Source organism: Erigeron canadensis, chromosome 8, assembly GCF_010389155.1.
Source record: "Erigeron canadensis isolate Cc75 chromosome 8, C_canadensis_v1, whole genome shotgun sequence".
Classification (NCBI taxonomy): Eukaryota; Viridiplantae; Streptophyta; class Magnoliopsida; order Asterales; family Asteraceae; genus Erigeron; species Erigeron canadensis.
Genome location: NC_057768.1, coordinates 49,935,495 through 49,951,446, shown reverse-complemented (window position 1 = coordinate 49,951,446; position 15,952 = coordinate 49,935,495). Strand labels below are relative to the sequence as shown.

At 33.6% G+C, this 15,952-nt stretch overlaps 2 protein-coding genes across 2 annotated transcripts; both read right to left on the bottom strand.

The window, feature by feature from the left end:
* Positions 1-1,237: 1,237 nt before the first annotated feature.
* On the bottom strand, positions 1,238-2,084 carry LOC122580465 (pectinesterase inhibitor 11-like). The gene has a single exon (XM_043752735.1). It carries the CDS (start codon positions 1,983-1,985, stop codon positions 1,365-1,367), a length of 621 nt encoding a protein of 206 aa, XP_043608670.1. The 5' UTR covers positions 1,986-2,084; the 3' UTR covers positions 1,238-1,364.
* A 2,326-nt stretch (positions 2,085-4,410) lies between these two features.
* LOC122610029 lies at positions 4,411-12,742 on the bottom strand. Its single transcript, XM_043783000.1, has 8 exons — positions 12,536-12,742; positions 12,211-12,357; positions 10,959-11,056; positions 5,342-5,414; positions 5,194-5,254; positions 5,022-5,107; positions 4,844-4,933; positions 4,411-4,651 (listed from the first exon to the last, which is right to left on the bottom strand). Exons 1-8 carry the CDS (start codon positions 12,683-12,685, stop codon positions 4,589-4,591), a joined length of 768 nt encoding a protein of 255 aa, XP_043638935.1. The 5' UTR covers positions 12,686-12,742; the 3' UTR covers positions 4,411-4,588.
* Positions 12,743-15,952: the final 3,210 nt, after the last annotated feature.

The window sequence follows — 15,952 nt, the reverse complement described above, 5'->3', positions numbered from 1 at the left end:
ATTCTTCTACCAATGTGGGACACACTCACATTAGTTAATTATTCTTTCAACTCCTTTTAACATATCTATTAACTTGGATATTCTATGTTATTACTTAAAATTTCCAACAGAAATCATCTATACATATACTTACATACACACCAAGTGGCATGTACAAAATTCAAAACAACACATATATCATATTCATCATAAAAAACAAACTCACATCAAAGATCGATATTTCCTCTCTTGAATTGAAACAGGTGTTCAAATGTTAGGCTGTTAGCATAAATCTTTGATTAAACCTACACGTATCAGCCCCTCAATCACCATCACTTCATCTATATCAATCTACCTACCTATACTCAAATTATAAAATCAATATAAATACATAATATAAATATATATATACATATGTGTGTAGGAGGATGGGAATATGAACCTGATAGGTAGCTAAGTTTAGGTGTGAGACACTCACATATTGTTTTTTTAATCCATAAATATCAGGGGCCTACATGTGATTTAATTAAAATTCAACAAATATTAAAAAAAATTAGTATGTTAGGGGTTCTACACCTAAGCTTAGGTGCAGGACAGCCTTATATTCACTTTTCCCATATGTGTATATATAGACATGTGGATTTTTATATTGCTAAGAACTGGATTTTTGAGCATTTTATGGAAGCTGAGATACGGTGGAGGGTGGAAAGTGGATTGAAGGGGTTTTGCAATAAGTTTTTCATTTCAATCATAATTATCTATCTATGTGTTTAAGAGGAAGAAAAGGATTAGAAGGAAAGAAGAAATCTGGAAATGGATTGGAGTGTAGAAGAAAAGAACATGATGAATCTTGAGCAACCTGCATTTTCATTGTGTCCTTGAGCAACAGTGGCTGCCAGAATTTTGGTAAGCAGTAGCGGCAGCCGGAATACAGTAACATGGTGATGGTAGCTAATATTCAGCGGGACTTGAAATCAAGAAACTCTTTTTAGGTTGGTATTTTAGTTTTGAGAGGGTATTTTGGTAAAGAGGGATAAATTCCATGGAAGGTTAAACATTCCATCAAGTTTGTGAAGGAATTATAGATTTCATGATTTAAGGAATTTAATGAAATTTTTTTGAAGTCCAATTCCATTTGTTTCTCAACAAAACAAAGGAAATGAATGGAATTTAGATTTTAATTCCTAAGAATTCCAAAGAATTCCAGGAACCAAACACCCTTTACAGTTTTTGGACTAACCAGCTGTATGGAGATACAAATTAACTATCGATCTATATATAGTACAGTAGAATTCCAAGGCCTCTTTGAAGGAGTATTATATTAATTTGTTTTAAACATGATGATAGACAACAGTTATGGCCGCATAATGAATGAATTGCCTTAATTAACTTCTGTGCCTTGCAGCAAACCTGTTGACTAAAGCAAGAGCATTACTAGTGACTTGTGAAACATAGACCATCCTCTTGGTGACCATATCCTTCACATGCCCATTCATCATGGAATTAGCAAATCCCCTGCCACATATGTTTTGGTTGGTAAGGGCTGAACTGACCCAAGTTTCAACGTTGCTCATGTGCCATTCGAAATCCTGACCATCTGCCATAATCTTTTGAAACTCCTGAACCGACCGGCTTAGACTTGCAACACTGTTGGCTATGGTGCTCACACAGTCTTTCACGGCTTGGTATTCTCTGTGCTTTATCATTGATCCACCACTACTACTACTACGGATGCGCAAAATGAAAGCGGATGCTGACTTGGCGTGGTTGAGGCTGACTGAAATGGCTGCTTGGGCGAGGTGGTGATCACTCTCCCGAATAGAAGCAGCATATCTAGAGAGACAGGTTACACAGAGGGCAGGATGCAGGGTACTTTTGCAGGAGGCTTTGATGAAGTCTACCGCGGTGTTGGGTGCACTAGTGGCAGTGGCGCCACTAATAATGGATGAGGTGCAACCAAGGCTCACTAAAAGAAGTAGCAAGCAGTAAAAGCAAACATTTTCCATATGTAGATTAAGAGTGATTTTTGAAGCTATGGGTGGCCGAGTACGTGAGATTGAAAATTAATAGGAAGATTGAGTTTTTTGTAGCAATGAGTATGAGAGATCGATGTCAAGTAGGAAGATTGAAAATTAATAGGAAGCTCGGGTGTTATATATATGACCTCAAGACTCGACTGACATTATTAAGTTACTTAATCAGCTTTAGGACAAATTAGTTCACCACCACTTAACTTGAGTCAAGCTTAAAAATTCTAGACCATGGTATATGCGTCAAACTTACCAATCCATCCGTAGTATGATCATATAATTTGAAGTACATTAGAATAGAACAAGTTTGACTTAGCTTCGTGACCAACCTTAAGCAAAGTCAACCGTCCAATTAAGTCTCTAACCACTAGATATATAAGTACAACCGTAGCTTGGGGTGTCGTGTTACCAAGAATTACAAACCAGCCTAGCTAGGAACATATGACATGTCAATTGTACATACATCATGAAATTAACAGCTAGAAATCGTCAAAGATCGTCGTTTCACGTAATTACAATTGGTAATTTATAAATGAACTTAAAAAAAATAGTCTAAAAATCAATAAAGTTTTATAATTATGACGACTGTAGTCCGGCTCTCTAGTGATCTCATACTTTTAGGATGATTTTTAAAAATATTTTAGGTTGATTTAATGCTTTCCAGTTCTACTTGAAGGTGACCATATCATTTCATTAATTACAACTGGTTAATTAGAAGTCGAAACTGGGTGTCAACAAGAGGTGTCTGTATTGAGTAGCCTACTTTACATATACAAGCGACAACGCACGTCGAAGGTTCACGAGATTCCTTGATACATTTCCAACTTTAATATACTTTCTATACTCCTTTATAAAATATTCACTGCCTATAAATAAAAAAATTTCTCAAATGTTACATACATAAGTACTTTATTGTTCTTAATTAATACCCACTATGAAAAAAGCTTTTATAAATTACCAAATTTACCCTTAATGAATTAATTTATACTCTAAACTCTTATTTTGATAAAACACTTTAAGCCCTTATATTTTTAAATATTTCATTATCACCTTTACATCAACCTACACCACTTGACACCACCACCAATAAAACCGTCACTGATACCATTAGACCGTCATCTCCGCCACCATTACCGCATTGCGCGGGTACCATGCCCATATAAAAGGTAAAGATCTAGAAAGAAGTTTCTTAAGGAGAAAAGATTCGTTTTTTTTTAAACTTCTTTAAAAAAAATTTCACTTTTTTTATTCTTTTTATGATTAACTAAATCCATTAAAAAAAAATTTAAATATAATTCTTGTTAGTGAGCTATACATATAAAGATATGATGCGGGCTTCGTCTTTAAAAATATTAATAAAGAGTAGCTAGCGGAAGTAATAGGTTATAAAAGATGATAAGTCACAAGGGGATAATAAGTGATAAGGTGAACTACCTAACGAGCTTCGCCCATAACCATCATGGATGTGCCTGAGAGGCTTCGCCTATAGCTTAAGGGCAACGCACTTTGAAAAAAATACTTTTTAAAAGCTTTTTAATTTTTTTTGATGAAATAGTTGACTAAAGAAACGATGAAAAAATAACTAAAAAAAAGGAAAAAAATCAAAAAAACAAGCTAAAATAAATCAAAAACAAACATTCTCTCTTAAGACACCTTCTCATTTGATCTATTTTATATTTTTTTTTCCATAGTCCAAGCTTCGTTTGTTGTAAACTACATATAATATTATATCATTGTATAAACTTGAGATATTTTTGTTTAGGTTGCTGGCCGGAAGACAAGGTCATGAATCCCGTTTCTTGTTCCCAACCACTCAAAATATTTACCAAAAAAAGTTTCAAGCTTAGAAAACTCTTTTAAAAACATATAAACAACTAGCTAGGTGGCGCTAAGATTTTGTTGATTGTGATGAAATACAAGTAAAATAATCAAGATTCTCTCAACAGGTAATAGTAATAATTTTACAACCACCACATGATACTTGCTGAAATTAAGGAAGAATAATGTCAACTAGGTTAGGTTGCCACAAGATCACGACAGAACAAGATAAGCACAACTATGAAACTTAACTAGATTGTTAGGATAATATAATAATCTCCCTATATGCTAATAGATTGATATCTGGCTTGAATTTAAATCTGAAGTTGTGAATCAAAATGTTTACTCATCAAGATATAGCAGCAATTCTGCCACGCCAAGCACAATCCCATCAATAACAAACAAAGGCTTACTAATTAAAGCTTTGTTTAATTAATGGTATGACAAAGTAGTAACTAATTCTGGTCCGGATCAATGACCAAGGTCACGAAGAGCTATGCAAATCATTATAGAACTCTAGGTCACTACATAATCAATACAGCAACTTGCATATTTTAGTTCTAGCAGCACATTGACTACAGTGTTTAGTGTAATAGGGACAATAATCATGGGGTACTTGTAATAATTAACAGAATCTTTGAATACAACATACCTTGTAGGGTAAAAATAGCTATATGAACATGTCATAGCAGCACGCAAAAGAGCTACCACATGAAGTTATATAGACAATTAGAATATATTGCATATTCTCTACCTCAACACTAGACAGTATAGTACTTGCGCACAGCAGAGCGAATCTTGTCCATGTACTCTGCTGCTTTTATCTGCACAATGGCAAAAAAAAAAAAATCATCCATTACAATAAGATCAAGTATTTATAATTGATAATTTGGTCTATCGTATCACTAGAACAGTTTGCTTCTTTGCTTGTGAAGGTTTTACCGTTGTTTGATTATGTATTTCTCATCAAAATTCTACTCCAAAGTATTTAACTCTACTTTAATAACATCCTTTACCTGGTCATTCCTCAGAGCGCTTGCTATGTTTTCATCAAGAAGTGCCAACAAAGATTTATTGATCTCATTCTTTTCCACCATATCCAGTAACTGATTGATGAATATTAGTTTTAGTATTGTTATAATAAGTTACTTTTAAGAGAAATGAAACAGATTTCACTTATTGCAAGTCACGTACAGTTGCTTGCACATCCTTTGATGTAAAAATTTTGTTCAGGTTGTCTTTTGCCTTCACTATGTTAGCTTGCAGTTTATCATACGCCGCTGCAGAAAAATACTTAAACTTTAAAGGGTTCACCAAAACCATATCTGGAGGAACTCCAAACAATTATCATTATATAAATCTTTACCTATCCCTTCAAGAAGAGCCTTTTGAAGAGCCTCCAACTCAATAACTCTGTCTTCCATATCCTACAATACATAAATCATTGGTACTCACATTAACATGGAGACCCACAAAAGTTAAAAATTGTCATATAATAAAACTAGAAAACAAACCTCTGTTTTCTGAACAGCAAACCGAAGTTGTCCTAGTTCAAACTTTAAGTGAGTAAAAAATTCATCTGTTAACCTGAAAATATCAATGTTACTATAAATTTGACCGCAGCACTAATAATTGTAGCTCGCCTACCATAAAATTTGTTAGGGACACATATAACACTACATGGGTATGTAAAAAGTCAGAACAAATATTCCTCATTAGAAAAGGTACAAAGTAATGGACCATGGTCAAATAGAGTAATTTAACTTCAGCAGTATTATCTCTGCTAGTTTGCAAAAAAAAGGGTAAGGCACAACCCAAAAAAAGATAAACACGGTAAAGAAATATATGAGCACAAGAATTTACGTAGAAACTCCAAAAATGGTGAAACCCCACGGGCCTCCAAAGAGAAAATATTCCACTATATGAAAAAAGTTTTGCAATTACATAGACTAATCTCTTAAGCCTACAACCACAACCAATACATTGAAATTAACAAATCCTACACCATGAAACTAAGGAGGCGTTTGGTTCATGAAATGTAACGAAATTGGAATTGGAAATTTTTACCTTCATAAATGTTCTAAAAAACATTCTAAGTTAGGTAAGAAAGAATCTAAATGCAATGAATTACTTTATCAAAATTTGGGACTAACTTTTTTTCATGGAAACAAAGGATTTCTAAGGAACGTTGAAATAATACAAAACTCTATTGATTAAAGGAACTTATTCCATTTCAAATTCCTTATTACCCAACTTAGAACAATTTTGAAGGTGATATATTTTCAAATCCAATTCCATTCCATTCCACGAACTAAACGGCTCCTAAGACTTCGCCTTATCTTCTACAGATAAGAGAGCAACCCTCCTCTGTTCCACTCAAACCCTCACTAGTTTCCTCTCAATATTGTTGTAATCCCTAATCAAATGAAATAGGATAAATTGAGACGGTATTTTGTAAATATGTAAACTTTCCCTCTCTTTTTTTATTCCTAAAGTCCCATAGGTTTGATCCTTTACTGGACAAGGATGAGGAAGCCACGCCCACGAAACATACCCCAAACATAAATCATCTTATCGGTCCTTAAACCCCATTGCTGGAAGGCTCGGTTTAAAAAACGTATGTGGAGCTTCCGCCTCATACGGCTCCTCTAGGGCTTGCCAAGATTTCTTGGTTAGTTAAACCAAGCCACCAACCTCTCACAATCACCTTGTGTCTCATTGCCCACACAAAAGCTGTTACAAGTTTATTGATAAAAATATATATACATGTGTGTGTGGGCTATGTCAAGCTTACACAACACACTTTGTAAAGTTTAATCAACCCACTTTTTATATACACCAAGCTTCTTTAGCACACTTCAACAAACTTCTTGGACACACTTTCCACAAGCTTGCTTAGTACCCTTCCCATACATCAAATAATTCTTAAGTCAATACCATCAAGTTATTTTGAGATATATTCAACTTTTGTTCAAACTCTATCGTATGTATCCAAGGTAGAACACTTCAATTATATTCAACTTTGAAATATTGATCTGTATGTATCTGATATTAGCTTTGCTGGCATGGAAACTTGTAAGGAGGTCAAGTGGTGGATTATACAAACGCTATTGCATGTATACATAGAATAAGAATATTTGAAAGTTACATGTGCACGATATGAGAATTCTGAATATTTGAAAGTTGGATACACATCATCTGAAGCTATGTCCATTAAACTTTCGGCTTCGTTATCTACTTAATCATTTAAAAAAAATCAACCAAGGCGTGTAACATAACCGGATTGACATAGTTACCACGCCGCCATTATTTATTCGTAACCAGAATCTGATGATCAACTCGACGTCTTTTAAATTTGACCGGTGCAGTGCAAGGCTAGTGTAAATTTAAATGTTAGCAATATCGGCTTGTTGATATTCAGATTTAATTAGATAATGCAAGGCTAGTGTAATTTTAAGTAGTTAGTCAACACATTTAACTGCCTATGGTTACAAGAAATCTACAGTAGGAATTTATACAAAGCATGTACACTTAGAATTTCAGAGACCGGAATTGGGGAGTGTCAAAATGGCAGGGTTGTGTTTTGGATACCAGATTCAGGACAACTGTAACACCACAAATATATAAAAAGGTAAATAAAATTAAAATTCTATAATAGTTTTGACATTAAAATAATAGTATTTTGTTATTAGATTCGGGAGTAAATTAATTGGAACCATAGTGGTTAGCGGGTATAATTCCCTTTAAAATTTAAAGAAAGTCCTGGCTTGGCAGAGAATTTCCATCGCACCCCCTTTTTGTTTGAGTCATTCTTCCACTCCAACCATTCTCACCTACAATCTTCTTCAATTTTCATCTACATTATTCAAGTGTGTGTGGGGGGTTATCTCTTCCATTCATCTTTCCAATTCAATTAACTAGAAAATTATTCAAGCTTGGAGAGAGTGTATGGGTGCCGAATTTAGCAAGGAAAAAAGAAAAGAAATTGTGATTTCCAATCTAATTCTGATACATTGTTCTTAAGGTGAAAATGCTAACTTTGATTGTTTTGTTAATAATGGATTTAGGGTTCATGCAATCATCTAATTTGGGGATTTTGGGTGGGATGATGATTTTGTTAATTCGTTCCCAATCTCTACTTGTACTTTGGTTTAGTATCATAGTTTGACGTTAATGTCTTGATAAGAGTTGTTGGTGACCCTTATGGAATAAGGATTTGGCAATTTCAAGTAATAAGATGGCATGGCCACATTTTGGTGGTTAAATGAGATTTTGAAAAGAAACAACTCAATGTTATAATGGGAAACAAATGGGTAAAAGAATGATAGTAAGATTAATGTTTATAACTAGATAGCTTTGTATGTGAAATATGGCCCTATTTGCGTATTGTGATTGGTGTTTATGACTAGATAGTTTTATATGTGCGTAGGGTAGATTACCATATGACGGTGGATTCTGTGTGTGGTAATCCATTCGGCATTTTAGCCTAAGTAGTGGACAAGGCCTAAGAACCTCTCTTTGTTATTGTTTTACGCATTGTGGCGTATGAGTGTCAGGTCTAATAACCTCTTAAGTATATTGTTTAGCGTATATGGAACCATGTATAATTTGTTAGAGCAAAGGTGAGCATGCAAATAATGGTATGATGGTACCCTTGGCTACATGTGATAGTCCTTTGTTTTTTGCCCTACTTCGTGTGTATAATTGTATGCAGATAAATTCACTACGCATTTGCTTATTCTTTTAGTGTTTACCCTTAAAATAGATTCCGGAAGTGGGAACAAGTGATTGATAGTAAGGATTTGGAAGTAAAGCTAGTGCATTGAAGGTAGCTTGCCATTTTGCGGTAAATGACACTTTTGGTGGAAACCTAGTGATCTCACCTCGTACGTGGCTCTTGGTACAAAGTTTATTATTTGGGAATGATTAATGTGTGTAAATTTCAGTATCTTGTTGTGTCATATGGTCTTTGGAATCTTTATGTAAAAGTTAACTTTGAAACGATTGGCAAATTGGATAAATGACCCGTTTCGTTGTGAAACTCATTTTTGAACATTTGAAAGCTTTTGGAATGTTTATTAATTTTGTCTTATTTCTATAAGTGAAGGGTAATGGAAAGTTTGGAATTGAGTCGAAATGTTGAAAAACGTCAAAAATGATGTTTTTGGAGTGTAGTGCGGAGTGCGACCTTCCGAGACACAGAATGCGGCCGCTGTGTCACAGAGCGTGACTCTTGCAAACTGCAAAGGTCGCACTCCTCTGTCCTCGAAGCTGGAAATTATCTTATCTGAATCCTCGGCATCAGAACTCAGTTCTATATGGGACCCGCAGAAAGACACTAGTGGTCCCGCTTCTGAGTCCGATGCATCATTCACTAAGCAGTTAGATCTTTTCGCAAAAATTGCTAGTGAACAACCAACCGGAACCAACCACCAAATACCAATGTTGTCACCGGACCCTGCTAAGGATGTCAACGGGCCGGGTATGGTCTGGGTTTAGGTAATCCCGGACCCGAATAGAATTCCCCGTCCCAAACCCGGCACAGACCCGATGGGTCCCGTTTACTTACTAACTGTCGGGTAACGGGTTTCCCCGCAGGTAATCAGGGATCCATTCATTATTTTTTAAAATTATGTTTTGCGATGTTGTTTACGAGTCGTAGGTAATTTCATGTTGTTTACATTCCTATTTGTAACGTTTATAGGAAAGAAATAGTGAACTATGTTAGCACAAAACCTCCCATACGTTAATTTCAAAAATTGTGGCCCTTTGTACATTTCATGAATTGTATAGAATTAATTAAAATGCAACTTCCAAATACTATTTTATTCATGTAAATTATGTCTCGTGTGCTCTATATACTATCATAGAAATGATCAGATTGTATCCTATAAATTATAACGTTTTTATATTACGGGTCGGGTATATGGGTTCGGGGCGGGTTTTGGGTATACGGGCGGGTATGCGGGTTTTCATCTAAAACCGTCCCGGACCTAGACCCCCAAAAAAATTTAAAACTATCCCCATACCCGGCCCTAGACCCGCTTACCCGGAGCCATCCCAAAATTATCGGGTTTCAGGTTTCCCCAACGGATACAGTTTTTTTTGCCATCCCTAGACCCAACTTGTTATGCTATCGCTAGGGAATAAAGTCCTTGCTTTCTCTACGACATGAACCTTAATTTTTCCCGAGTGTTCGCTTGACCTTTTCAAGTCCTAAAGCTTGGATACTAGTCTATTTACATCATTTTAAGAACATTCCAAGTGTCGTTTCTAGATTTGGAACATTTTGATTTTTCGCAAACAATGGTCGTAGTTTTCCAAGTATAAGTTATAAAATTGTGTTTCAATACTTATGGCCTTTTAACATGGGGTCTTTATATTAAAATAAAGCATATATATATAGTGTCGTGTTAAATCTTGATAACTGGTTTTATCTATATGACCTTATAAAAATTATATGGGTAGTGTTAAAAATTTAGAATTTTTGGGACATGGAAAATTACCAATTTACCCTTCCTCTTAAAACAAATCAAAATATCCCCATTCTCTCTCTCTCTCTGCCAAAACAACACACACACAAAATATTCTTTCTTTCTATATACCAAAACAACACACACACCCTTTATTTCCGTCAATAATCACTGTCGTCGTCCATCGTCACCAACACCCCGGCCACCACCGTCCATGATATCCGTCGCAACAAGCGGTACCATGCTCGTTAATAATAATTACTATAGTAATTTAGTTTGTATGAATAACTTGGTATTCTAGTTTGACTGAGTTCAAGGACTTTGTATATTGAGAACAAAAAAACATGAGGATAATGGGTCATCAAGGATGTACCAGATGTTTTAATAGTAACTAAATTGTTGTTAATTTTTTTTTCATATGCTAATTACTTTATGTTTATGTAGTGGGTGGTTATTCATTTCTCATACACATACAACCTCAATCATATCTCTTCATTGTTTAAAGTCAAAGACGGAGGTTTTCTTCCATATACTACATTCAACTTAACTTCAAAATAACTAACAAATATGTACTCTAGTATTAACAATATTTGGTAAAACAAACATATATACAAAACAACTAACAAATAAATAAATATGAAATTAAATAGGAACTTACTTAAGCCTCATTCTAGCAATCTCTAGTTCAAGTTCTTGAGCTTCGGTATCAAGAAAATATTCAACCAACTCTGCATGACTCTCTGGAACACGCCTAGACTATATATATAATGTGTATATAACCAAACAATGTAGATAGAAATTACTAATTTTATTAATTAAAACATATTAGTTATAACTAACCAACTCCTGAGATGTTGTATTAAATGGAATATACGTGAAGTATCAAGTGATAACCATAATAATTGTGAGAATCGTGAAAACCACTCAAAAATCATCTCTATGGGCTTTGCCCTTAGAGTTAAAGGCTACGCCCGTACCGTATCCAACCGCCCCCATATCTTGGATCGTCGCCCATCAAATCCATACTATTTTCATATGTGTCGGGTGACAACCCCTTTAGAACGGATAAGGGCAACACCGGTACCGTATCCATACGTTTTCAACATGTAAGTACGCAACTCATATGATTTTTTTTAAATACTTTTTTTTGTGGAATGGGTTTTTATTAACAGAAAATATAAAAATATAAAAAAATTAAAAAAACCCTATGATATACTATAGGGTAGGGTTATGTGAGAACCAATTTAAGGATAAGAACCGTGAGAACCACTAGTTTCCCTCCCTCATCTCCTTTTTAGTGTGGTTTTTTAATTTTTTTATATTTTTATATTTTCTGTTAATAAAAACCATATATATATTTATATATATATATATGTATATATATATATCAGGGGATGGTAATATAAGTTTGTCGGGTATCTAAGCTTAGGTGTGCATCACTCACATACTAATTTTTTAAACCATAAAATTCATGGAGACTCAAGCATTTATTCATTAAACAAGAAATAATAAAATATTAATATGTGAGGGGTTCGACACATAAGCTTAGGTGCCGGACAGCCTTAAATTCCCTTTTCCCATATATATATATATATATATAGAGATATAAATATATAATAAACTAGTGTGTATGTATGTAAGTTCTAGGTAAACTAAAACAAGTATTAAAGTAAAATAAATAAAATAATAGGTTTCTCATCACTGGAAATGACAATGCATCATAAAAATCATCATTATGCATCAATATATATGTGTGTCCTTCGTGAATCTTCGTGCATCAATTTTACTAATTATCTAAGGGTTAAGATCTTGTCCTATTTGTTTTATTTTAATACTTGTTTTACGATAACCAACCCCTATGTATGTATATGAAAAGTAAGATCAAGAAGAAGAAGAGTGTGTAGTTAAACCATTCTCAAAGCACGGCGACGTTCCTTTTCTTGTTGGAGTTGACGTTGAAACTCTTCGCGAGCCTCGGAGTCTTTCTCGAGGCGTCTCTGGAATTCACGTCTGGCTAAATGGCCTGTGCTCGGTGGACCCAATATCCCCTCTGGATCCTACCCTTCACCATCATCATTATCATTATCACAATCACAAACAACACAAATTACAATTAAAGTGGTACTCCTACTTATATAAATACATATATATATATATATATATATATATATATATGTGTGTGTGTGTGTGTGTGTGTGTGTATAATCAATCCTGGCAAATCAAAGCAAAGCTTACCCATCCTATGCACCGAATTTTGATTGCCAAATACTTAGGGGAAGTTGTTCTCATACGGTTGATGTTACTATTCGTATTAGGGAAACCACCGGCGGCTGTGGTGGATATGCCACCGCCACCACCCACAAGACCTACTATACCACCCGCCATGTCGCTATTTTATCCGAATGTTATCCTCCGCTTGCCTTTATGTTTCGTTTGTGAACTGGTCGATCGAAACACATAACTTATATTCGGGCTATCTTATCCGGTCCTACTTAGTTTACTTACCTATACCGTTTGGGCTGGGCTGGGCTAACCAGCACTCTTGTCTCTTGGATTTATTCTATAACCCTTTTATAAGTTTTCAAACGGAGACCTACGGATCCAAAAAGGAGGGGTCATTTCCAAGGCAGTTTGATTCATATAATACGAGATGGGTACCCGCACAATACGGTGGTGGTGCCGGAAACGGGTGGTGTTAGTGGCGTTGGTGGTAAAGATGTGGTTATTAATCTAAAAGCAAATAACGTAAATGATAGTGTAGTTATTTTATGGTTAAGAAATGTATCTTTTGTAAATAATTTTATTAAAAATATTATTAAGATATTAGGTATAAATATTTAAATTAATTAATAAAGGAGATAGATAGTTTGGATAAATATGGTGTAAAATATTTTAGGGATATATTGGGTAGATTTAGTATGTGAGTTAGGAATGTATTGAAAATTAAGGGTATTTAGGGCATTTTAAAAGTAGATAGTTGAAAATAGGGGAGAGTAGTTTGTTTATTACTCGTAATATAGTATAGATAATGTATCTCGAAGGATTTAATCTATCAAAATAATTAAAATTTAAAGAAATAGAATCTGAAAAATGTTTTTAATTTTTTGAAAATTCAAGTGATCCATCCCCAAAATGAAAATTCCATCAAATGCCGGAATGCTTACATTCCAATGAGATGAGATTTTTTTATCTTTAAACAACCAAACACACTAAAATATGAAATTTAATTCTAATTCCATGAGATTTCATTAAATATTATGAACCAAATGCGACTTTATTTTAAGTTTTTTTGGACAACAAACGGAATTTTATTAAGACAAGATACACCTAGGCCCCCTAGCAAGTCACTAAGGCAACCCAAGGAATATACCACATATTACAGTTACAAAAATGATACCCCAATTTTTCTCTATTGTTTATCTAACATGTGAGATTAAAGCTACGCCAATTGTTCCACGAGACTCCATGAAGCTTTGTTCGATAGAAAGCACACTCATAAGACTTCTTTTTAATCTCCTCCACCATTTTATATATTGGAATGTCTCTGTCAATGAAAACTTTCTTGTTCCTTTTACACTAAATGCACCATATTGTTTGTAGGAAGATCTCATAAATATACATTTTCCTTTTCATCAAGTACTTCAAACCATTAACATTTTGCAATAACTCACCAATGGATTCAAAGCCATGACTTTATTTTAGTTGTGATAGATTTTTAGTTCAATAAGATACTAGCGAATTTACCCGAGTTCAACTAAGGCATTTAAATTAAAATTATAAAATTATAAAATATGCAAGTAATTTTTGGAGATAGTAAATTAAATAACACAATATTTATATATTGATAAAATATCTATTGCATTAACAAAACATAAAAGGATATTATATACTATATAAAGTAATTTTCTTTGTTTGTAAATAAAAGATTAATAACTTTAAATAAGTATTTAGTGACCTATTTTTAATTAAAAATAGTATAAATTGTTTATAACATCATAATTAAAATAAAGACTTTTTAAGTAAAATTTTAGACTTGTCACATCACATTTTTTCTAAAAATATTTTTGAAAGACAATTGCCTTATATTTATTATAAAGATAAAGATAGAGTTAGAGATATAGTTATGGCTTTACGTATCTTTCAATTATGTTTTAGTGGGTTTTGAAATAGAGCTACGAATCTAAATGGCAACTTGTGTGTATACCAAATGACATGATTTAATTCCTTGAATTCATGTAACAATCATGTTATTATATTTAACTTTTAATCTAATTTAAATATTTTTTATTTTCTGGACCTTCAACCCTTTTCTCATGAAAAATTCATTTGAGATGAGAACCCAAGACTCGAACTTAAGATCTTGGGTAAACTAACCCCGGGGCCCACATAGTGGATTTGGATAAAGATGCAAAAATCATTTTTAAAAAAAATAGCAAATTACTGTATAATTTTTCCTAATCCATTTGTATACATTTTTTTAATGAATAATTAATAAATTAATCAATATCATGGTAGAATTATGTATGTCCCAAGCAATGTTTTTTAAAACCGGTATTTTAGTTATATCGGCGTGGAAAAATTTTCCGGTATTACCGGTATTATCAGTAATTCCGGAAATACCGGCAGGTACGACTATTTTTAATTTATTATATTTTTTTGTGTAAAAATCTTACAAAACTTATTACAATTTAACAAAAATAGTCAAAATGCAATTATAATTTACTCAAAAATAATACCAAATATGTATTTCATAACAAAATATAGGTTTTAAAGTTCACAAGAAACAAAAAATAACATTAAAGTATCATAAAAATAATTTTTTTAAAATATCAAAATTTATTTTTTGAAAATACCGGAAATACCGGTATGGTAAATACCGGAAATACCGGCCGGTATTGAATAGTGAAAATACCGTAAAAATATCGGACTTAAAATACCGGCGTGGTCTCCGGTACCAGTAATACCGGTAATACCGGCCGGTATTTACCGGTATTTAAAACATTGGTCCCAAGTGATTTAAACTATCAAGGCAGAACACAAATAGTTGTAAGGGTTTGAATACAACTCAATTCAATCTTTACAAACTTCTAAAAATATATTTCACAAATTCAATAATATAAAATATATGTAGAGAACATGTATCTAATAGAACAATAAAGCAAGTAAAGAAAAAAAAATTAACACATATTGTAGTTTTTCAATATAACTCTTTATTAAGAATGAATTTATACAAGAATTACAGCGTTGTTACGGAATAAAGGAACAAGATAGTCTACACATATTTAACAACCAAGCTCAATAAAAAGTTATAATTAATAAGTTTATGCCCTAAAGAATCAACCAAAGCTGATCTTATACAAATTAAGTTATGTGTATGAACAAGAGAACTTGTGTGAAAATTGATTCTCAAGAGTGTCACACATATGCTACCAAGGATTAGAGCTTTTATAGGCGAAGGCTATGCTTCTATTGGTGTCTAGTTCATCCATATATTCATCTTCAATTGGCCTATCAGAGGGAATATTTGATCATGTCATTCTGTACAAGTGGTCCCTCGTTGTACAGTCACGCGTCTACGCTCAGACAATAAGAGAATGGATACGCACATGTAAAACAAACCACCAACCTGGAGTACTATGATCGTGCATAGTC

Coding starts and splice junctions, on each gene's coding strand:
- LOC122580465 (XM_043752735.1), bottom strand. CDS start 1,985: ATGGAAAATGTTTGCTTTTACTGCTTGCTACTTCTTTTAGTGAGCCTT.
- LOC122610029 (XM_043783000.1), bottom strand. CDS start 12,685: ATGGCGGGTGGTATAGTAGGTCTTGTGGGTGGTGGCGGTGGCATATCC. Junction 12,358..12,535: donor AAATTCGGTGCATAGGATGG/GTAAGCTTTGCT, acceptor GGTGAAGGGTAG/GATCCAGAGGGGATATTGGG. Junction 5,108..5,193: donor GGCTCTTCTTGAAGGGATAG/GTAAAGATTTAT, acceptor ATTTTTCTGCAG/CGGCGTATGATAAACTGCAA.